The sequence below is a fragment of the Poecile atricapillus genome, chromosome 13, assembly GCF_030490865.1.
Source record: "Poecile atricapillus isolate bPoeAtr1 chromosome 13, bPoeAtr1.hap1, whole genome shotgun sequence".
Classification (NCBI taxonomy): domain Eukaryota; kingdom Metazoa; phylum Chordata; class Aves; order Passeriformes; family Paridae; genus Poecile; species Poecile atricapillus.
Genome location: NC_081261.1, coordinates 9,992,866 through 10,016,014, shown reverse-complemented (window position 1 = coordinate 10,016,014; position 23,149 = coordinate 9,992,866). Strand labels below are relative to the sequence as shown.

The 23,149-nt window shown below is 41.1% G+C and overlaps 2 protein-coding genes across 7 annotated transcripts; both read right to left on the bottom strand.

The window, feature by feature from the left end:
- Positions 1-401: 401 nt before the first annotated feature.
- C13H5orf15 (chromosome 13 C5orf15 homolog) lies at positions 402-6,698 on the bottom strand. The gene is made up of 3 exons (XM_058848973.1): positions 6,554-6,698; positions 3,140-3,723; positions 402-2,078 (listed from the first exon to the last, which is right to left on the bottom strand). Exons 1-3 carry the CDS (start codon positions 6,654-6,656, stop codon positions 1,947-1,949), a joined length of 819 nt encoding a protein of 272 aa, XP_058704956.1. The 5' UTR covers positions 6,657-6,698; the 3' UTR covers positions 402-1,946.
- A 975-nt stretch (positions 6,699-7,673) lies between these two features.
- Positions 7,674-22,879, bottom strand: VDAC1 (voltage dependent anion channel 1). Of its 6 annotated transcripts, none has more exons than XM_058848966.1 (9): positions 22,743-22,879; positions 16,553-16,622; positions 15,946-15,995; positions 15,580-15,732; positions 15,437-15,489; positions 13,049-13,276; positions 9,979-10,129; positions 9,440-9,497; positions 7,674-8,616 (listed from the first exon to the last, which is right to left on the bottom strand). In XM_058848966.1, exons 2-9 carry the CDS (start codon positions 16,617-16,619, stop codon positions 8,525-8,527), a joined length of 852 nt encoding a protein of 283 aa, XP_058704949.1. In that variant the 5' UTR covers positions 16,620-16,622; positions 22,743-22,879; the 3' UTR covers positions 7,674-8,524. The 6 variants fall into 6 exon arrangements, with proteins under 6 accessions (XP_058704949.1, XP_058704950.1, XP_058704952.1 ...); XM_058848967.1 differs by having other exon boundaries at positions 22,747-22,834; XM_058848969.1 differs by lacking the exon at positions 22,743-22,879 and adding an exon at positions 19,479-19,620.
- Positions 22,880-23,149: the final 270 nt, after the last annotated feature.

The following is a 23,149-nucleotide window of genomic DNA, read 5'->3' as shown; positions in this document are numbered from 1 at the left end:
CAAAATCAGTACACTTTATAATCAGTAACTTTTTTAAGGAAAAAGTTACTGAATTTCTTGGGTGCAAAAAAATTAGCCACCTCCTCAAATTCCAATATTTAAAAATCCTAAAGAAGCTTTGAGAAGTAACCTTTCCCTTTAGATATTGACCACAGCAGTGTTACACTTCAAAGTAGGTATGTTCAGGTAAGAATTTCAAGTATTTTCCACAAGAATTATTCCACAAGACTAAACAACTTAAGCTAAACAAATCATGTTAAAGAATGCTATCATTCCCATAGCTTAAAATATTTACTTTAATTTAATACTTAACTTGCTATTTACCCTACACACCATTTAATAGATGCATATAACAAACCTTCATACACCCAGTATGGGCAACTGAGAAGATAGTTTTGAAATGGTTTCCAATTCCAAGCATAAGCAAGTTCTTTATTGGAAGTTACTGTATAAAAACAGTGAAACAGTTGAGATAAGAAACACAGGCTTATTATTGTAATTTATTTTAAAAACCTTATTCAAAATATTAAGTGATACAAGTCCAAATACAATAAAAATTACTGCAAGAGAAGTGGTTTTGGATATTTTGTTTGTGCTTCACTTCCTGTGGTTATGAAAAGAATGAATTTAACAGTAGGATATAGAAGTTTTAGCATTTCATTCTTAAGACAGTATCATGCCTTCAGACTCCTCATGCCAACAGGCATGAAGTTGATTTTTTTTCAAATGTTACATAGCTACTTGAATACCAAGTCATTAGTTACGGGGTTCTGATTCACCATTATTTACAAATGTATCACTCTGAAAACTAAATCACGAACAGAATGTACAGAAAACTAAAATTTTGTATTTTACAACGCAGGAAAACATAAATAATGGACATACAAAAGACAAATTAGAAAAAAACTAAACAAATAAAAACAACAAACAAAAAACCTACTGTAGCAGTAACTTGATTTACACTAATGCATAAATGTTTGTCAAAAATCAGAGTGCCCTGTCCACAGACTGGTGGACCCCACACACTTACTTTCACCTGCCTGTTACCTGGGTCAAAAAAACAACCAATAAATTATTCTTACAGTTTCTCCCATTTATAATATAACAAATTACATAGCCATTTCCCAACTGTCTTAAAATTCAACAGAAAGCTTTGATGTATTGAAAGCCTGTCAGCTATCTATATTTTAGTAAGATTATTCAACAAGGTTTGCTTTCCACTCATTAATTACAAAGACAATGAAGTAGTCATAAATAGCCTCAGAGAAAAGGACAGTCAAAGAGCTGCCTTCACAAACACCTTAAACATTTTAGGAAATATACGATATAAAACTCCTGAAATCAAATGGGTTATACATTATTATTTTTAAATTATTTACGGCATGAACACATACAGAAATTATTAAATTGCCATTCTAGCTATTTTGCCAAAATAGGATCAACTTATGCAACAAGAAAACAGAATCAGAAAAAAAAAGAGATGAAAGAGTTGCAGCATCAGAATTTAAGCACAGAAAAAAGTAATTATATTCTAAGTTTGCAATACAGTGGAATTTATGAGCCATGTAAGTGATTAGCAAAGAGATCATTAATTTGATTTAGTGATGCCAAAGTCATTAATTTATTAGACCTAAAATATTTTATGCTCTTTTTTTTGTAGTGTGACTATTAAGACTACTCCAGACAGAAGGGAATGATGCTTCTTGAATGGAAAGAGTGCTAATTTATTAAACTCGCTATCTTTACAGTTGATATAAAACCCAACCAAAGCAGCAAACAGATGGATCATGCCCTTGATCTTCCATGAGATTTCACCTCCAAAACATCCAGGTCAAAGAGAGTACATCTTATTTCCATACAAGCAGCTTATTTAGAATACCTGAATATCATTACATGACTGGACAGGCAAAGAGTGATAAGTTCAGCAAACTCAAATCACGGTGCTTTCAAAACACGTAGTCATTGGTTATTTTCAGGGAAGGCATTGCTTCATTAACGTTTTGATCTAAGCGATGATATTCCACTGTCCTGGAGCACAGGCCATCCCTCCATCTTCGGCTCTGCACCAGTAAAAAGATCTGAAAGAAAAATGGGACAATTTACAGATGCTGTTCAGAAACATTCTGGATTTGACAGAGAGCTTCACAGTGGTACTGTCATCATGGTTTTAACTGCCATGCTGGCAAGGGTATTACTGTGGCAAAGACAACCCATTCTTTAATCACTTACTTAACTGCTCTCAGATAAATTTTAAAAATGCAACAGTCTTCAACATCTTCCCCTATAAGGAACTAGCAATGCACATTACAAATAGGCCACTGCAGTGGCAGTAAAAAAGGTTTTGGGTTTTTCGCTGCTTTCTTTTCAGAGTCCCGCAAATCCTCACCCAAATTAATGTTCTCCCCCAAAGATAAACACCAAAACTTTCCTCATATCTAAAAAGTAATCTGTGGTTTAATGCAAATTTGTGCATGCACCTCTATTTCGTCTGGTTGGGCTAAAGGCAATTTTTAATGCTAACAATGTATTTTGGAATAACACCAATCAGGCTATTTTTGAGACACAGAGAATTAATTTGTACTGAAGAAACATTTACCTGAAAATAGTAACTTAGTAGCTTCTTTATGTAAAACTGGAAGCAGCACTAAACATTTTCTAAAAATTTGTAGTTACACTCTCAGAATGTCTATGTCTATAAAGACCATATTGAAGTGACTATTAGAAGGATTATCACAATCACAACAAGAACATTCCCACACCATTTGCAATTAAAGCTCACTTAATTTGTTGTTTTCCTGTGCAGAAAAAAAATGAATCATTCAACCCCACTTGACTTGGCTCAGGTGTCCTTTACAGAACTTATGTTGTGCACTGCAAGTGTCCATTACTGTACTGACCGATAACTGATGCTACCAATTAACTCATTTTCTTACAGTAAATGTTTGACTCAAGTTCATTTTCATTGTGAAGATAAAAATGACACTAATGATCTGCATATTAGTATCACCACAAGACTAAGTGGTCAAAGATTTCATTCTTCAAAAAGCTAAGTTCCTCTTCTTAAAAAACCTGTACAAGAGAATGCAACTTTATTTTGAACACTGCAGCTGTTTCTCTCAACCTTTCAGAGCACACCTACCTTCCTCTTATTGTGATAGGTTACATAAATAACAGCTACTAAGAAGGCAACTACAACCAGATGAAAAAAAAAATGGCTGTCTTCTTCCTCCTCCAACCCTGAGACAGAAACAGCTTTTATCTTCTCATCAAGGGTCTTGATCTCCTCATTGTAATTACTGATGGTGTCAGAGTTGTCATCTGACATCTCTAGAAGGTCTGGATTGTATCTGGAATTCGGTGTCATTTCGTAAGCATAGTCATCTCCATCTGACTCCATAGCTTCTTTTATGATGGTTGGGGAACTACTTAGTGTGTCTTTCAAATCTGTTAGAAGATCATCTTCCTCAATTTTAGTGTCTTCAGAAGCATCAACATCCACCTGTGATACTGGACTAGCAGGGACAACAGGCAACAAAGAGTCACCATTTGCTGTAGGTGGCTTTCCTGCAGTCACCGAACTGATTTTGGCTGTTGTTGGGAATGCCTCCTTTCTTGCTGAGGTTAAACTCTGCAAGGTGTCTGTCAAATTTTGGGATCCACTTAGTGTTTCATTCTCACTTGTAGAAGAAATATTTCTTGTAAGCATATCTGCTTCCACAGCACCTGAGAAAAGGACGAGAAACAATCAGCACTATGCACAAGGCACTGACTTCTCTTCTGACAGAAAACTACTGCCACAAGTTTCCTTCACAGACAAGAAATCACATGAAGAACACAGCATATGTCACTCAGCAAACATTTTAGCATTCATATGCAGAAATACACACTCCTGCACTTTGGCAAATTCCAGAGAAAAGTCTTGAGTGGGAAAGGAACTAAAGGTTGGAAGCATAAGCCTTCTAGATTAGTGTGGCAAAGTGTCCCTGATAAACTTAGCACACCAGTTTTCCAGAACTTCATAGAGATGTCATCCTTCCCTCTGTGGATTCATGATGTCGTGCAGAATCATAGATACATGATTACCATTTTCTCCATCACCAAATTCTTCCACAGAATGAGCTGAGGTCTACAAAGGAGGATGTTCTCAGCAAAGTGTTTCCTGCAGTTAAGTTTTTCATCTTTCACCACTGCATGTTTTAACAACAAAAAATGAGAAGACTTTGAGGATCCCTTCAGTCAGGACACATGGTCCCAGCACCTCTTCCCAAGGACTAATTTTTATTGAATCTGTAGACACTGAAACAGATTTCCAACCCTATATTAACTCAAATGAAACTACTGAACCATGGGTTAAATATAAATACTGCCCATGCTCCAGGAGGAAAGCCTTTTGTTGGGAGCAGTTATTGTAATGAAGTAAGTCAGAAAGAGCACTGTAACAATGCACACTCAGGCAAATTCAGCACCTCTCCAATGCTGGGAGAGCTTTGAAGAACTACATAAAAAACAAGGTGAGCACTAAATCCAGATGCAGAGCCCACTGTCTCTTTTCTCTATCCAAAGGACAGTAAAAGAAAGATGCAGAGTTTAATAGCCAATTTTTTTAAACCTAAAAATTAGCAAACTACTTATGTTTGCAGTACATCACTACCAGATTGAAATCCAGAGGCGCCTTAAAAAACATAGAATAAATTTTAGACTTTCAGCCTGCATTTTCATTTAAACTGGGAAACCATACCTACCTTATATTCTGACATGTCAAACTAATTTTTCATTTTACAAAAGCAAAAGTACTTGCATTAAACACTTTTACAGGAAAGCTACAGACTCTAGAAATGAAGCATTCAACCAACTGCTTCTGTCAGTTACAGAGTAAGTAAAATATTACAGAGGGGACACTGAATCACATTATTCATGGAACTTGTATATTTGCAGAGGTTGAGTTACAACAGAACTCTTGTTTACATGGCACACTTTTGCAGTATTCATTACTCTTTAACCAACTGTAAAACAGAGAAGACTCATCTCACGTGAAGCAGACACCATGGTGCCTCTCTGCTGAAATTCAAAGTCAACCATCTCACATGTAACACACTTCTTGCTGCTGAAAAAACTACTCATCTGAATTATCTTATCAACATTAACTTGTTCAGTTCTTATTCAGGACGAGTTTAGGGAATTCTGATCTCTCCTCAGGTTTAAGCCGGCTACTTGCATATGCAGAGATAAATATGAGGAAAGGCAGTTGCAAGATAATTTCATATTTATAGGTAGCTGGCATATTGTGAGTGAGGTCAGCCTTACTGCAACCCTCCCCACACAGACAAAAACTATCAGAGAGTAATAGCTAAACTGTTTGAAATACAAACAAGCATATTTTGCCTATAAAACTACATTACATCTGGCCTCACACTTCAAATTATTCTTTAATTCATTTTAACATGGAAGTTTTAGAAGAATATATGCTCAAATGCAAGGGACTTCCAGTGGCTATTGCTGTTCCTTCAGACAAAGAGCAATTTCCTATTATTCCTAAAATATGCTTGGGTTTTTTTGTTTTAATAGCAGTTGGAAGTACAGCAGCTAAACCACAAATGATTTATGATACTTACACAAAACCATTTGGCATTATAAAGAGTGGTTGCACTGTTTACAATTACACAACACTGTCAGATGATTTTAGATCCAGAGATGCCTCAGTTTCAGGAATAGATATTAATGTCCAATCATGGTGACAGAATTAGCAAACACAAACACTGCACATAAAAAACACGTCATGGTTTAAACTCACTTCCAGGAAAACTGCTTTTAGAAAGCAAGTTGTTTCATGATTCCTGAAGTTAAAAACTCTGTTTCCTACAGGTTTATATCGCAAATTCTTACTGCCTACCCATCAGAGCAGGTGAGGGGCAACACGAATAGAACTGGTGTGGAGATACTGACTGACAATCACGGAAGGAACTGATGGATCAAACAGTTCCTTTTTTTTTCCTTCACTAACTCCTTTTTCTTCATTGCCCAGCCAGTACTCCATCCAAAACAAAGAAACTGCCCCTGAAGCACCCATTTTTTATTAGCCTTTGGTTACAGCTATCTGTAGGTTTAAGGGGGAGAAAGAAAACACTTAACGAGGAGTCAACTTGCAGAATAACATAAACTTAATTTCTAGGGGAGGGGAGACTAAAACCAGGGACGCAGACAAGAGTACCTAGAAAAAAATCTCAAGTCTGATGAACGAAATAACCAGTTAAACTGCCCTTCACAGCAACAAAAGCGGTGTACACCTCGCAGGCCACCTCCCGCCCCCCACCCGGGCACTGCCCTTCCCCTGCGCACAGCCCAGCGCTCGCTGACCCCAACCCGCTCCCAAACTCGGGAGGCCGAGGCCAGGCCAGGCCCGGGGCGCGGTCACCTCAAGGCACGACCCGCGCCGGCCGAGGCCGCACAGCGCCCCAGGCCCAACCGAAAACACCGGTAAGAGAGACCGGCGGGGCAGCCACGCAGCACCCACAGCCCGCAGCCAGCCCCCCGCTCCTGGCCCCGCGGCGCTCACCGGGGGATCGCTGCCCGCGGGCCGCCAGGGCCCAGCCGCAGAGCAGCAGCAAGCCCAGAGCGCGGCCCACCGGCCTCCGCCGCTCCCCGCCGCTCGCCGCCATCTTGGCGCTCTCCGCGGACGTGGCGATGGCTCCGCCCCTCGCGAGGCGGCCGCGCACGCGCACGGGCGGGAAGGCGCGGGGCGCGCGCAGGGGCTGAGGGCGGCGCGGCGCTGTCACAGAACGGGGGAGCTGTGGAACGGTCGTCATGGAATCGTGGGTCACTGACTCGTGATACAGTCACGGAATCATCAGGGCTGAGGGACCTTTTAGAGCGTCCAGTCCAGCCCTGCAGCAGCACCGCCACTGTAACCCCTGAACCGCCTCACCCAGCGCCAGATCCGGGCGCCTCTTACACCCCTCCAGGGATGGTGCCTGCAGCACCTCCCTGGGCAGCGGTGCAGAGCCTGACCACCCGGACAGTAAAAAGGTTTTTCCTAAAATCTCATCTGAATCCTCCAATGTCAGCTTTACGCCAGTTGTGATCCTCTCAGTGCTTGCGTCTGTCATGCTTCTGGGAGCTGACTGCACCTGGTTCTTTTGGATCGGTGATGTCTGGAAGGGGTCCATTTGTCCCAGGAGTTGTCTGAGATAGGAAATATTCGGGAATAGCTCCCGCTAAGAGGGAAGTCAGCATTGCCCAATTCGTGCTCTGCAATGGCATTGCCTCATCGGGCACATCCTCCTGCACCGCGGCCCTTGCCATCTGCAGCCACCCACCGCACTGGCCTACACGTGAAAAAATACAGATTTATACAATACAAAATACAAAAAAAACTAATGAACAGCCACTGAACATGATCCGAGCTCATATCTGCTCGTTGCCCACACTTACTTGTTTATACAGAGGTAATTCACTCACTGAATTCTTTAATAAAAGATGAGTAATGTTATCTTGTTTTATCCATGGGATAAACACATGTAATGTGCAGTTGTCAGAGCTTAGACGGCACTAAGAACAGTGACACACCTAGAATTTAATTCTGCTAAGTATTTTTTGTTTGTGCTGCCAGTCTTCTGCTGGAGCCACAAATGTGGATGAAATTGTTTTCACAATTAATATAAAGACAGAGTAAAAGATGACATTTCAGTATTTTATTCAAGTCAGGTTTAGGGTTTTTATCCATTTTTAGTAGTGTCAAGTACAGCATTTTGAGGTCTAGTTCCACACAAAATGGAAGACTCTCTAAAAATGTACCCACTTAGTTGCTAAAAAAAAGTGGTAATAAAAGAAAACTCCATTTTAGAATTAGTGATGCAACTATGTGATTGCAGTTGCAAAGACTCTTCCCTGATTATGTCCATTTTACAAGATTTTCCATCAGTGCAAGGGGGAGGAATCACAACACAGGACAGGCAGTATTCGCTGATTCACATCAAGTCTCCTCCACAAAAACTTGGACAAGGTGAACAACCTAAAGCATTCTGGAGACAGCAGTAGGTGTGGGATAACCAAGTAAGACAAATCATTGATGAAACACATATCTAAAATAATTAATTTTAAAATCCCTTTTTCAGACAAGTTTGCACATTCCCTCATTGACTGAAACCTTCGATGACTGAACATTTTGCTTACACAATGAACAGTACAACACAGTGGTCTGCAATTCCCATGTTTTATAATACATTAACACATTCCTTGTGCCATCAATATATTAGTAGAGGTAATCAACACCTTCCTTCTTCTTGTCACATGGCAGTTGACAGATGTAATGAGCAATTACATAAAGGAAAAAAAGCTAGGATTTTTCATTTGTGATTTTGTCTCCACTTCTTTAACAATGTCATTTTTAAAGCTTAGCTGTCTTTAACCAGGACTAGCAGGACAGATACGTAGCAACACTTGCACCCCAGACAAAACACTGAAAGGTACACTATTTTCTGAAGGTAGCTATGCTGTATTTTCAGATTAGCAATTGTGAAATCACTCCTTATGCTTCAAATTCCAATCCTAGACCAAGTTTGTGACCTCCTGCATTGACATTCTTGCCATCCAGCAAAGCTGACAACGTCAGTTTGATACCTGCAAAATAGAGAAAAGGGAGAGAAAAGTTAACACATGGAATGAGCTTTATGTTCACTAAGTGCCATGTCTGTTACTGCTTTAATTTATTTGGTAGCCAAGTTAAGGGGATTTGGCAGCTGGCCTTGGAAGGACTGGGCATCTTAAAACAATTTGCAGATAAGAAATCTTTCTGAATTATGAAATTTATAATAAACCATGATGATAGATTCTGCTTTTTATCACTCCCAACTAATTAAAAACCTCTGAGCCAATTTGCTGCTGATGGTCTACTGATTAATCTAATTTTAGAGTCCAGAATTACAAAAACCTGGGACCTTGATACATACCTTTCTAAACCACTTTAAAATCTGGGTATGAAAAAGCCAAAGCCCCATCTGCTGTAAATATCTCATGTCTCAATCTGCTCAGTATTCTGGCAGCAGATTTATTACACTACATTAAAACCAATTTTGCAGCAGTAAGATTGTCCTCTTCCTGGACCAGGGGACCTTAAGAAAGTCACATTTTTAAGAAGAATAAACTCAGTAATAAGAGCCTCTGAAATATTAAAAATGTAGTTACTTATCTGTGACACAATTATAGACATATTTTATATCAACATGAAAGACTACTTGACTGGTCAGTGGACAATGGTCTCTAATAATTCTGCTTCCAACAGATAGCCAAAATTAAGACAACGGTCCCTAGAAAAGTTCATCACTGGCTTGCCAAGCAAGAACAAGCTTACAAAATCCATCATCCTTTATAACCAAAAAACTTCTGATATTTTAAGATTAAAGTATCACTTTATTGATTCTGACCTTTTTCTGCATAAACTTACCTGGCTTTAAAGTCTGAGTGTATCCTAACCCAATCAGACTGGAGTTGTTCACTTTAGCCTTAAAGGGAAACAATAAAGCATTCTTTAATAATAAACAATAAATTTAGTAAATAATTTAGTATCTTTCTTCAAAGCCCTCTGTGCCTTAGAATTATGCAACAGCCTTTAAGCACGTAAAGATTTCAAGTTTTAAAATCAAAATAAATCTAGAGTTAATTTTTCTGTAACTTAAATCCAAAATCTCAAAGACTCTACAGTCACTGTAGAAAATAATGGGTTTATTAACATAATTTTGAATTTTTTCCAGACTGACACAAAAAACAGTCTCAAAATAGTGCCTAGTAATACAATAAAACATTCTGTGTCTCTTTTAAGGAAAATCCAATAGCTGTGCTTTCAGGCTGCCAAAACCAAAACAAACAGATCCATGTGCCAACAACACAGCACAGACCATGCTCTGCTGATGGAAAGGCTACCTTCCATTTCCATTACAAGCACTTATTTTCAAATGCATATAAATGTACATGCACAGGACTCACAGAAAAAGAGGCATCTGAGTCAATCTGATACTTGGCTGCTATTCCAAAGCGAGTGTTGCTATTTCCAGCTGTCCAAGCAAGATTCACAGCAGTTTCCAGTTTATCATTCACCTTCTGGTAAATGGAGCCACCAAATTCTGTTCCATCATTCCTGGAAGGAATGCATTAGTGGACTTTTAAAAAGCACCCCAAAACAATAATCTTTTATTTTTCCAGTAAGAGCTGTATTTGCACAACATCCACTTACACCTCATTAACTACCCCTGTAACAACTAAGATAGAGACATTAGGCCAAATTGGTTATGAAGGTATTTTTAGATGCTTCAATTCATTGCAGATTATTATACTTCAACAAGTTCTGAAACCGAGAAAAACCCATGATAAACTATCAAAAATTAGACCAACAATCACAGCTTCCAATTTTCCCTTTCCTGTAGATGGAAATCTTTGTAGTAGAGATTTCTTTTTCCCTGCATGTCTCTGAAATAATTCTTTTCCCTGGCAAATGTCTCCTTGTGCCCTGAGAGGGCTGTACCCCGGCCACAGAGCCCGAATCACCCCAAAACTTCCATGTCAGCAGGCTTTAGGAACTGTATCACAGGTGAAGATGCCAATTTACTGTGCAAGTCTATGGGCTTTTGCAAATGAATTCCATTTGCAACAGTCCTTATGGTACATCTGTGCTATGGTCTATGGACTAGAAACAGAAATTGAACTAATTTGGCTTTGCAGAGAGCACTGGCCCACAGCTGAAAGACGAGTAGCATAACTTCCAATTACTATTGCTCCCAATGTCACACAGGAATAAAGTCTGGTAAATAAAACACAAAACGTTAGAGCATGCAGATCATAAAAACAAGACCAAAAGACTCCTAAAGGCCTTGCACTCCTTATAAACCAGTGAGCAGCTGAATTTCCATTTTTGCTTATTTTCTTAAATACAAACATATTGTAGAAAACAGTCTTTAAACCCCAGGAAGATCTGGGGTTATTTCTAAACCGTGAAATCATCTGGTTCCAATTATTAGAGTACACCAGACCTTTAGTGATTACAAAAAGGGGTAGATTTAGGATCTTTTCCCTTTTACCCCTTTGGTCTGATATTCTTTAGTTTGTAACAGTTGCACAAACAGCTGTGATAGGCCTATTTAAAAGTTCAAGCAATAGCAACAGCCTTTTAAATTGTTAGAGCAATTCTTCCAGAAAAACACTACAATACTTACTTCAGATAAGACTGAAGCTCACATTAACTGCATGTGCTTGGCTCTCAAGAAAAGGAGGGATTAAAAAGGACTGAGGAGAGCTGGTTATACAGGCAGATTTTGTGCAAGGTTCCCACACAGCTCTGTCTTGACCTGCAACATTAGGGGGGGGCGGTCTGAGCTATGCTTAAAAAATGAGGAAAGTCATATTTAAAACTAGAAATTATCCAGCCCTACCTCCCTTGTTTTTATTATTAAAGAAGAATAATAATAATAAAGTCTCTTTTAAACTCTAATAGTAATAATAGAACTTTTTAATGCAGATAACAGTGCCTTTTATGTAGATTAAAAAAACCCAAAACACTAACCCCCTATGAAAATCAATATATTAAGGCACCTTTAAGGCAAATAACTTGCTAGAGTCCCCAGCTGGTTTGTGTAATGCCAGGAACAAAAAAAAACACGCTTCAAGCCCCACCTAGTTACATTATCTGCTCTGCCACAACATCCCAGTGAAATAGACCTGTGTAGATGTAAAAACTGAGCAGCCTAGTGAGGGGAGTTCCACACACAACTCTTTCTGGGATTATATAAAAGCTTTGACACGTTTTCAAAGATGAAATACATCAATCACCTAAATAATCTATTATTAACAATAAGTAAGATTTCTATTCTTACCATACATCTGTGGTTTTGTACAGTAACAGCAACCTGAGAAACAGACCCTCAGGAATAGCAGAAGGAGATCTGAGCCCCCGCTGCTGTTATGAGTTTCTGCTGTTGCTTTAATTAAGAGTAATAATAACCACAGCATTTTATAGCAAAAACCAATACATTGTTTTGAACTGCTACAGCACAACTAAGTTGAAAGTCATTGCGCTTGAAGGAGTAACTTCTAACTCCTGAGTGGAAGGGGACCCCACATATTATTGTGATGGAAGTTTTCTGCCCACATTTTTGTACTTTGGCAATCCTTCAAACACACTGTCTGGGCTGTGGGGGTTTGATTGTTCTGTAAGGCAGCAGAAGTTTCCTAAACCAGATCACTGCAAAACAGCATGAAACAGAACAGAAGGTCTTTGAAGATGTAGCTACAGGAAGGCAGAATGGTTGTTCAGCCCCCAGATGAAAACAGCCTGGAATAGCTCTGCTACATGCAAAATATCCAATTACCCAAGGGCACAGAAAGGGCGGGCCAGGAGAACGGATTAGGGATTGCCTAATCTCAAAAAACTGTCTTCCCCAACGGTATAAACTGCCTTTTTAGGAGGAACAGGAGACAGAGAAATTAAGGTTTTCATGGAATTTGATCCTGGCTTCCCATTGTTGATACATTCAGAATGGACAAATACTTGTGTAAAAATTAGAAGTTGCAATACCAAATAAACTTTTACACCGTATCCCTTACAGTACTAAAACAAACCCAGTCCTGGCTCTTCCCTTTTTTCCTGCTTGTTCATCCTCTGATTAACTCTTTCATCTACACATCAAACCACCATTTTGTTTGATGCTGACAGGTGTAAAAGGAAAGCATTGCTTTTATTTCAGCTTTGACAAAGAGTATTTTTATAACTTATATTTTTTATTGTATCACTAATGGATTCTAATAGTCCTTATCTGCTATACAGACACTGGACCCTTGGGTGCTCAGTCAGTTCCAGTTCCTCCCATCATGCACTCCCTCACCCACACATTTCAAAGAAAAGGTAATGCAGCTGAAAAAATACAGCTTGACATCTTTAATGAAGAATTAATTTCAAATTCACCATTCCTTTGTTCACCATTGCTGAACCTTTGACCCTTTCACTGTTTAGTAAGCAGCAAAATCCTTCCAAATTCCTTTTTAGTGCCTGTCTGCCAGTACTTACACATTAGTATGAAGCTGGAATTCATCAGTCTTATAGCCAACAGCAAAGTTGCTCTGGGTTACTCTAGACTTTGCTGTCTCAAAAGTCATTTGGTAGCCTGCCAGCCACCCCTCGTAGCCAAGCACAAGAGCTCCACGTATTGAAGGACCCGCAATATCAAAATCCATGTCGCAGCCAATGTTGATGTGTTCCCTTTTGTACCCCGACTTAATTTTAGCACTCTTTTTCCTAAAGAAAAAAGAAAGATATCATAATTTTGCAAAGATACATTCTAGGAAGCAATTCCATCATATCACTTTAAGTTAGTGTAATAGTTCCTGAAGTACAACATGTACATCCCTGGAGAGCCACATGGTATGTCACCTTCTTAGTGTTCACCTTTACAGAATCCCAAGTCAGCTACAATGAATTTGTAAAGGAGCAATAAAGTGTGGTGTGGTGCCCCACAAAGCACTTCTGAACTGTTTTCTGAAAAGCAGCTGCACACAGATGGGAAATGACAAAACCATATCCTCATCTCCAACTGATAAGATGGTTTTGGAAATTTGGTACATAAAGGGAAGGAATGGAAACTGTAGAAGATTACAGGTTTGCCACCAGAAGTCCACAATAGTGGACTTGCTTGCCTGTCCCAAGCAAGTAACTTTTGCCTGTTCCAGGCAAACAATTTTTAGACAGTCCTAGTGAATTGGGTAATTTTATTTACTGTGACAGACATTAGGAAATCACTACTTTGTAGTTTCCTGAGGGAAAGTCTCTGCTGTGAAGCAAGCACGCTGTTTCAGTGGCCCATTTCTCCTTATGGTACTTTGTGAACATCAATGGCTAAAGCCATTTACAACCACCAGAAAGCTGCCAGGTTAAGGCAGAAATAAACTTTCCTGAGTCACCTGTTTATTTTTATACTATTGGCCAGAACAGTATTTTCTCATGTGTCCCAAGGTTGATTTACATCAAGGGTGCAGACCTTCTCAAGGCAAGAGAGTTATGTCTAATACATTCAGCTACTCTTATTTAAGATTTTTTTCTTCTCTTTTCACAAGTGTCTTCTGTCTTTGACAAAATCTTTACTGAAATCTTTCTGGAAAAATCAGGCTAATTTGAAATTTCAAATCAACTTTTCATGTCAGCTAACAAAAACAACCTCCAAGAACAGTATCGGTGCTGTATCAGACCCACACAGAGACTCCTCTCTCTCTTTTATTGTTATTAGGTCAGACACAGGAATTTCTTGTGTTTTGCAGAATCAGAAATAAAGTGCAGGAGTGCCAAAAGCACTCATCTACAACTTCTGTAAAAGTCAGCGGTACCTCTCCCACCAATGTCACAGGGACAGAAGTAAGAACACAGAGTGCTCCAAACAATTACTTTACCTGCTGAAAGATTCATCACAGTCAGTAAGTAATAAAGAGGGGGAAAAGAAGTCTCATATTCAGACATGGTGCATCACTGTCAAACTAAGCCAGGTCACACCAGGATTGAATCTCACCCCATATGCCCATATTTAACAGTCCTCTCGAGGCACTGTGTCTCTGAAGTGCCCAATAAATAGTTCTAGACCTGTAACATCATTCTTGAACAAGGCTTTTCCTTTTAATTTCTCTAAGAATCCTAGCAGTTAAGAAATAATTATAAAAAGCTACTTGAAATTATTCTGATTAACAAAAATGTCTCGTTAATCTAGAATGAGGAGTGGACTGAAAGTAGTCAACAAGGCAGAACACTAAATCTCAAACACAGGGTGCAAGCTCCCCTGGGACTATTGCCCTGAGAGGCTGCAGTGCAGTATGCTGCTCTGGGAAACTGATGTGCAGAGTATTTTGACTCACTGACAGCACTGCTTGCACAAAGATAATCAGGGGAAAAAAATAAACCAACATCTAGACCTACAGCTGCTGCTTAATCCCTGTGGCCCACATAAAACATAGCATCCAATCACCATGTCAGAAATACCCATCCACCACCAAGGCACACTGTGGCCTGCAAGAATTCAGATGACAAATTCAGCTCGGGACAAGAGCCCAGTTCTGTGTCAGCCTATCAGAGCTGTGGCCAACTGGCCCCTGGAGCTTGTTAAGCTTTGCATTATAGCTGACATGTTTAGTGCTTTTATTAAGGCAGCAGCTCATCCTCTGACATGGCCAGAAATACAATATGGAGCAAAACCACAACTTTTTCTTCACTCTCTAATTCAAAGTATCATTTTCAAGCTATTGTGTTTAAGTTTGCTTGCTATAGTTAAGGATTAAAAAGGGATTCTTAATACTGAGATTTAAGTGAAATGTACATGATTTCATCATATAAAGGCTGATTATTACCTGTCTCGAAATCTCAGGACAAAAAAATTAAAAATGCCTTTTTTGTCACTTTAGCCTACTCGCTTCTTACCCGGTGTTAGGAGAGAAGGTGGAGTCAAAGGTCAGCTTCAGGCCCCGTGCAAGCTGAACAGAAAAGAAATTCACTGGTTGGATTGCTAATTAGAGAGCAGTGTAGGGGAATTTGCAAATTGCTTTTTTGGAGCCAAAAATTACCTGATCTTCAAGAGTAATCTCAGTGCCTAGTGTGTTGTCAGTGTTCCACTTTTCTGTGAACATCAGTCCATATTCCACCCATTTGTATTTTGTTTCCAAACTACCACTGACTTTGCTTGTTTCTGAGTTTGCTGAACCGGAGCTTGTAAATTCCTAAAAGAAAATAATTTATACATATAATATATGTACTTGTTGCTATCTAATATATGCAATCAGGCAACTGCTTATACTTGTAGAATGTATCAGTCATTATAATCTGTTAAATATTAGCTCATATAAATACAAATATATTTATTTTAAAAATAAATATATAATAATCACAAAACCACCACAATTTTTTGGATTTCAATGTGCCTCCAAACTCACCAGTCCATTTTCAGATCTTGTTTTCAAATCAAGCTTTATTAACCCAAAACCTACAGAGTGAGTAAAAAATATGAATCACATATATGTTGATTTGAAAATAATTTCTAATTTTTTTTTTAAAACTCTGTTCTAAACCACCAGTGAACTATTAAATGGTTAAACCAAGGGCACAGTTATCAAATCATGTGTATTAAGAAGCAGCTTGTACTCACTTCAGATAGCACTTGACTGATGAATCCTATTGACCTCAGCTATATAATTGGGATGAAATTAAATAATAATACTTTTACTCACAGTGAGCAACATTCTGTTCACAAGCAAACTATTGTCATCAGTGATCCTATTTATCAATACAAGGGTGCAGCCAAAATACAGCACACAATTTCCTCCCAAAACCAACAACAGTTCTATGGGGAACAGGAAGAATTTTATAAAAAGAAAAGTAAGTTGCCCTCCTTTTCCAAACAGCTAGGGCAATGTGAAGCTGTGATTCTGTGGATTCTAATGGAAATAACTGAAGTATTTCCCAGGGAAAAGTAATAAAATCCTAACAATTTCAGGAATCAGGTAGACAGTAAAAGACCAAACTTCTTTTGGCTTTATTTACCATATCCCTTGGTGAAAATATCTCTGGCAGATTTTCCCAGGTCAGCATAAGCAGGTGGAACAGCCATTTTCTGGAAAGGAAAATTTAAGAAATAAAAAAAGGAAACTACAGTGTTCAGAAACATACTTAGTTAATTTAAGCAACAAGAAACTTAAGCCCATTTCAGCCCCTTTCATTTTGTATCCTCCCACCCACCAATTAAGTACAGCCTGAAGAAAACAGTTATTGCAAACAGTGTGATTTCATCTTGCTCAGGAGCCAGCAGCAGCAATGACCATGCAGTTGCCACTGAGGATGTGAAACAGGCTGCAGAGCAAATATATATTAAAAGAACAGGAACCTTCTATGCCTTTCCAAAGAGTTAACTGTTGTTTTCTTATCAGTGTAACTGCATGAATGAACTTACATTTTTTTCAAACCATTTCTTGGAAATGGTTTTTCAGGAAAAGATTCCTGTTTCTCACATTGATCTCTGCATTCTGATGTAAAGCATTAGGGCCCCAACTCATTCACTAAGGAAATGTAACCAGAACAAGCATCTACCATAAGGAACATCTCTCTTCCCCTAATTCAGAACAGCAAATGGATAACATTTATGTCAGCAAAATGAATAAATGGTCATTCTTATGCTTTCGTTTTCTTTGACTTTGCTATCTCTATTAATGGGTTAAGATGCCTCCTTAGACATTGACTTTCAAGATTTTTTTCTGTGCACCTGATAAAAAATGAGCTTGCTGAGAAAAATTCAGGCTGCAGGGAGGCCACCTTGTGAAGTCAGGCCATCAGAAGGGCAGCCACAACCCTGCTTCAGCAGCAAAATACAGACTGGAGCTCCCTGCAAAGGCACAGCCCAGTGGTGGGGACACTGCAGGGGCAGCTTTCTCCACTGTGTTTCGTTTCTTAGGGATTCCCACACTGCCATGGAGCTCCTCACTTTCCCATCCTCAGCAGGCCCTGACATTCTTAGTTCAGCAGCCTCCTGCAAAAGAGATAAATACATCCCATTTTCTCAGCCACTGGGAAAACTGTCTCACCATACATGGAGGAGAAAATAGATCCTGAGGGGAACAAACCAAGCAAATCTCCTTTTTTATTCAAGTACAATAATTTCTACTCCCTTATTCAAATAAAGTAATTTCTTTAGGGGAAACAAAATTAAGCTATTTGAAATGGTGCACATCTTCTGTCTTTGTAGACAAGATTTCCAAATTCTACACAGCAAAGGAGATAAATTGTACTTTTAAAGCTAATCCTCTCAATATAAGATGTTCCACTAAATTCCACATTCACAAATGTTTTGGCTATTCAAAAGTAATAAGCAATTTACTACATATGCATGCAAATGCTTAAAAAACTTCCAGACATTCTTACTCCAGAGTATTCAATGTTAGCAAAAAATTGTCTGATATTCTTACTCCAGATTATTCAATGTTAGCAGAAACTACACCTTTAAATCCCACACAAACCCACTAGCTCTGAACACGAGGGTGCTTTAATATCTCTGGCTGCAGACTGGGATGCAGTTCTCAGACAAGCTCACCACCCCATGAAGATCAGATAGGGACTTTGAGCAGTCACTCAGCGCCTCAAGCACTCCAGACAACAAGCTGGTGCCTGTTAAAGCAGGATATTGCTATTGCATAAAGGAAGAATCCCTATCCTAGAGGGAACAAAACGGGGAGAAAAAGGAAAAAAAAAAACCCTAAAAAACATAAGCAGAAAAAAACCCTAAGAAAGTATTACCATATTCATGTGAGTAATTCCTCTGCTCCTCATTGAAGTCAGTGGAAGCAGATACAATGCCCTGCTTGGAAATCACCCCCTAAGGTCAGGTACCACTCAGGAGAGGAATGGCAGGAGTCACTAAGAGCCGTCTGTGTACAGCAAATGCTTCTGCCTTGCAAGAGCAGCCCAGCCCCATGGGAACCTTCTGATGGATATTGCCATTTAGCATCATCAAAAATTAAAAATATTGCAAATCTCTATACTTGAAAAAGCAAATAAGGATTGCTTTGAAAGATAATGCACTGCTCTGCCAGCTGCATCTCGGAATCTATCAGATCTATTTTATCAACAGTCCCTTTGAGTCACTTCATAAAATCAAAATATTTTCTTCATAAATAAATGCTGTATGCTTTTGGGTTAGATTTTCTCAGCCATGTTTTTCCCTCCTCCAAACCCACAAAGCCAAGTTTTGTTCCCTAACAGAACTGTGTATCCCCTCTGGACGTGGCCAGGTTTGTCAGGTGCACGAGCTGTGCCAGGCTGCTCCACTGCTGCAGTCTGTGCCCAGAACACTGAGAGACATGAGAGCTCCACTTAGACAATTACTATAATTAGGGGACAATACTGAAAGCCAAATCCCTGCTGGTTGTAAGGCAAACCATATATCACACACAGAGCAAGGTGTTTAAAATTGCTGAGTGTGGAAAACGCTAGGAACTGTGTACTTGCTGGTTAACCTTGCTGTTGTCAGCAAGAACAAAACAAAAATAATTATTTCTGTTTGCACTGGCTAATAAGAAGCCTCTTGTTTAACAGATGGAAAACAAAACTGATTACATCCTATGCGAGTACAGGTTGTAAGACAAGCATGCTTAGCAGGGATTCAAACTCTTAAAGGATCAAGGAAGGGCCATGGCCAAGTGCCCTTGCTTTTCACCAGTGGGATCCCTGCACATTAACTCAGATTAGGTTTGGACTGAAATGAATTCATTGCTTTTATCCTTGTCCAACAGTGCAAATAGCTCAGCGTGACTATGGACCTCAACGCCCCCACACAGCAGGCCAAGTAGAGTATCTGTAACATGTTCTACATGGGAAAATATTTTGATTTTCTGGAGTAAGAAACACCATTGCACAAAGTGATGACTGAAGAAAACCTGAACTGAGGAGGAGTAAGCTCCAAGTGCTGCTGTGAGCATACCTCCAGGAATGCCTGATTTACAACTGCCACAGGGAAAAAATCAGGAGTTCCCTTTGGAGCTGCAGGACCCAAAAGGCAGCTTCAGTGAAGACTTCATTACAGCAGGCCAAATTTGAATATTTTCCAGGGTCAGAGATGGCAAAGTTTCCACTCTGTGATACAGTTTTGAACAATTAAATCAAATTCAGTCCAAAAAGTAGCAAACCCACAGGATGCCCTGGCAAATACAAGAGTTGGCTGCAACCAAAGGAGAGCTCATCGCTGCTTGCTGTCACACATGCCTAGGTTAAAGCCTCCCTGCACATATTTATCAGGTTTATGGTATTTACATGAGGAAAGGAACAATCTAAAAATTTAAGTTAAGAATCAAACCCATTATAAGAATAAAATTCCCATAAAGACAATGGAAGTCAGATTCAAGGCTAAGAAAGTAAAAAGGTTGGATTTATCCTTATGTAGCCACATTTTTTCCCAATAAATCTGAACTCATGTAACATTTCTTGATAGTACCAGTAGTTCTGAATATTCTAGCTCCCAGTCTCCAAAAGCATGAAAAGATGCAGGGTGGACACGTTCCAGCTGCTGGGAACAGCTGGGAGGGACAGACAGCATGGGGTTATGCAATGAGGTACAGTCTGTCTGCATGGGGAAAAACCCACATGAGGGTCTTTTGCCTCAAGGTTAAAAAGAATACTAATTTACTTGGCATTTATCTCTTTCATTAAAGGAAAAATTATTCCTTGGAATTAAGCAGTTTTTAGGTGCCTTTCTGCACCTCCAGCCTGGGCAGTGTCATTTCACAGCCAATTTTTGTTGTGTCAATACACCACAAAGGATGGGGTTTTACTCTCAGAGAGAGCAGGGCCCAGCTCCCTCCACATCCCGTGGCTGGCTGGAGGCACCAGCATCCCTGTACAACATCTCAGGCTCCCAGGGGAGCTCAGTGCTGGCTCCACACTTTGGGTTTTATGGTCCCAATCCCAAATCCCTTCAAGTCATGTCCACAGTCTGCTTCAGATCAGGTTCAGCAGATTGTACAGAGACTTAAGAACACATTTACCCATAAATACATATACAGTCACACAGAAGTGAAACATCAAGTTGGGCACATTCCCTAGGCTTTTGAGAAGCCAGTAAAAGCATATGGTTTGTAAACACTCAGCATTTTTAGACACAATACTTAACAACACTTTTTGTCCCAACTTGCTACTGTGCCAGTATCATATAATCCACGCACCACTGTGACTCAAAATTTAAGATTGGGAGTCCACAATTTCTTTTGTTGCAGGCATTATATGGCTGTGCAGCGTCCCTGTGATACTTGAGGATCCCAGCCTTCCTGCTGGAGTTTTTCTCTGAAACTACATGCATGATGGAGCAGATTTCAAGAGTCAGGCAGTACCTCTGTAGCCCAATAAACAGATGAGCATAAAGGAAATAAACCCCTTAAAAGCAAATGTAAATGTTATTATTTAGGCTATACTAATTACAGAATTAAAGAAAGAGACAGCCTTTTTCTTAAATGTATGAGTATACATGAAGAACTGCAGTGTTGCGTGGCAACCCCTTATTAAACTATCACATGAAAGAATCAATTAAGTGAACCTGGGGGATGTCACAGCTTGCTGTAGCTACTAAACTGTAGCTAGTTACTAAACTGCAAGAGAAGAACACAGAGCCACGGTCCCTACATGTTAAACTGTTTCTGTTAAATACCCCTGGAGGAGGAGAAGAGCAGTGCTGCTGTCCCACTGGGTGCCACCAGCCTGGCAGGGCCCAGGCCAGCACACGCCTCGGCAGCACACTCAGGAAGGGACCTGTCCCTCGTTCCCAGCCCCACTGCAGGAACACCCAGCACCAGATTAACGGGAATGAGTAATTAAAGTGGAATTCTGTCTTCCAGCACAATGTGATAGCTGACACAGAAGAGGAGCATCTGCTACACCGGTGGATGTGTTTTTCCCTACCTGCAGCAGATTTCAAGCCCACAAGGGCCTGAGCTGTGTCCCAACAGTGCCAGGGCTGAGGACATCCCCCTGCTGCTACAGCAGCCAACAGTGATGCTCCCCACACCTTCACACCCCCAAATGTGGGCAGGAACAAAAGGTGGATCAGTGCAAACCTTTGATGGAGAGTGCTGGGGGGAGGTATTATTCTGGAATGTCATTGCAATAGTGCAAAAGCCCGTTTCTGACAAAAATTCATAGGTGGAATGCCATGAGAAAGGTGATTATTCAACCTTCCACTGCACCCAACAAAACAAATTGGAACACACCTCTATTCTCACTAAGCCATCAGAGAAACAAGCTGGGATCTGTTTCTGCTGGAATCACTATAAATATTCCCCAGAGACACAACCCTGCATTGGTCACTGATGATGAGTCAGCTCCACTCCATTTTATGAAATTTTTGTTACCTTTTTTTTTGTGTGTGTTTGTTGGTTTGGGTTTTTCTTTTTTTTTTTTTTTTTTTTTGCAGATACCTAAAGACTGAATGACTCAAAGACTTTAACCCCTCCAGCAAGAGCTGTTCTCAGCAAGGGCTGTGACAAGGCAGAATCGAGGCAGCTCCTGCTGTGGCTCCACAGTGCTAGGTACAGGAGGGGAAAGCAGAGACATGGGGATTTTTTTAATTGACATTATCCCCCACAAGTAAAAAGCTACATTCTGAGAATAAGCAGAATAAAATGGAAGAACAAATCAGCTTGGCTGCTTGGCTTGAGGCTTGGGGTTTTGGTACATATCAGAATGAATTTCCCAACCCGCAAGAAGGATCCCGGGGGTGCGGAGGAGCGAGGTGAAAGGGATGCCAGAGCCAAGACGGTGTTAAACCCGTGCAGGTACAGCGACCTTCGACCTTTGCTTCCCGAGACGGAGCAGAAAGGTCCCGCTTGCTGAAGCGCTCGTCAGGAGCCGCACGCCCGCCTGGCCCAGTGACCTTTCCGCTCCCGTCACGGGGCCAGCTCCCGGTTCTGTGAGCTCGGCCTCCGCGGCATCCCGGGATGCGGCCGGGACCCGCCGCGCTCGCTGTCCCGCTACCCGCGATGTCCCGGCCACCCGCGCCTCCCCAGCAGGCCCCCGTGTCGCAATGCCCGGCATTACGTAAGGGCCCGGTTTTATCTCCGTTCCCACGGGCCGTGGGTGAGCAAACCCACCCGGGGCGCTGCGGGCTACCCCCGCTCCCACGCGCGACCGGGTCCCGCCGCCCGCATCGCGCCGCGGCTCGGAGGGGCCGGCCCGGGACCCCCGCCCGGCTCAGCCCTACCTGCCTCGGGCCCGGCGGCAGCTGCGCGCTCCGCTCCGCCTCGGCCTCCTCCGGCTGCCCCCGGCCGCTGCCTCCCCGGGCTCTGCGGCGGCGGCGGCGGCGGCTGCGTGACGGCGGGCGGGGAGCGCCGGGGCGGGGCGGGGCGGCGGGCGGGGCGGGCCGGGCTGCGGAGCCGCGCTCCGGACACGGCCCCGGGGGCTCCGCCGGGCCGGCCCCGAGCTCCAGGGACCGCGCCGGCCCCCGGCATCCGCCAAATGCACCAGCGCCAGCCGCGGTACGAACCGAGACACCGGCAGCAGCCCGGCTACCAGAGTCCCCAGCTCTGCGGGAAAACAGACGAGGTGACTTTTAAAAGGCCCTTCCGACCCAAACTATACTGATTCGATGAAAGTCCTCATTTAGTCTGA

What these genes read in the sequence shown, in the direction of transcription:
- VDAC1 (XM_058848966.1), bottom strand. Translation starts at nt 16,619, where the DNA reads ATGGCTGTTCCACCTGCTTATGCTGACCTGGGAAAATCTGCCAGAGAT. An exon ending in TATTTTCACCAAGGGATATG is followed by an intron (nt 15,996 to 16,552) that starts GTAAATAAAGCC and finishes CTCACTCTGTAG; the next exon opens with GTTTTGGGTTAATAAAGCTT. An exon ending in TTCCAGCTTCATACTAATGT is followed by an intron (nt 10,130 to 13,048) that starts GTAAGTACTGGC and finishes CATTCCTTCCAG; the next exon opens with GAATGATGGAACAGAATTTG.
- C13H5orf15 (XM_058848973.1), bottom strand. Translation starts at nt 6,656, where the DNA reads ATGGCGGCGAGCGGCGGGGAGCGGCGGAGGCCGGTGGGCCGCGCTCTG. An exon ending in CCGCGGGCAGCGATCCCCCG is followed by an intron (nt 3,724 to 6,553) that starts GTGAGCGCCGCG and finishes TCCTTTTCTCAG; the next exon opens with GTGCTGTGGAAGCAGATATG. An exon ending in CCTATCACAATAAGAGGAAG is followed by an intron (nt 2,079 to 3,139) that starts GTAGGTGTGCTC and finishes TTTTTCTTTCAG; the next exon opens with ATCTTTTTACTGGTGCAGAG.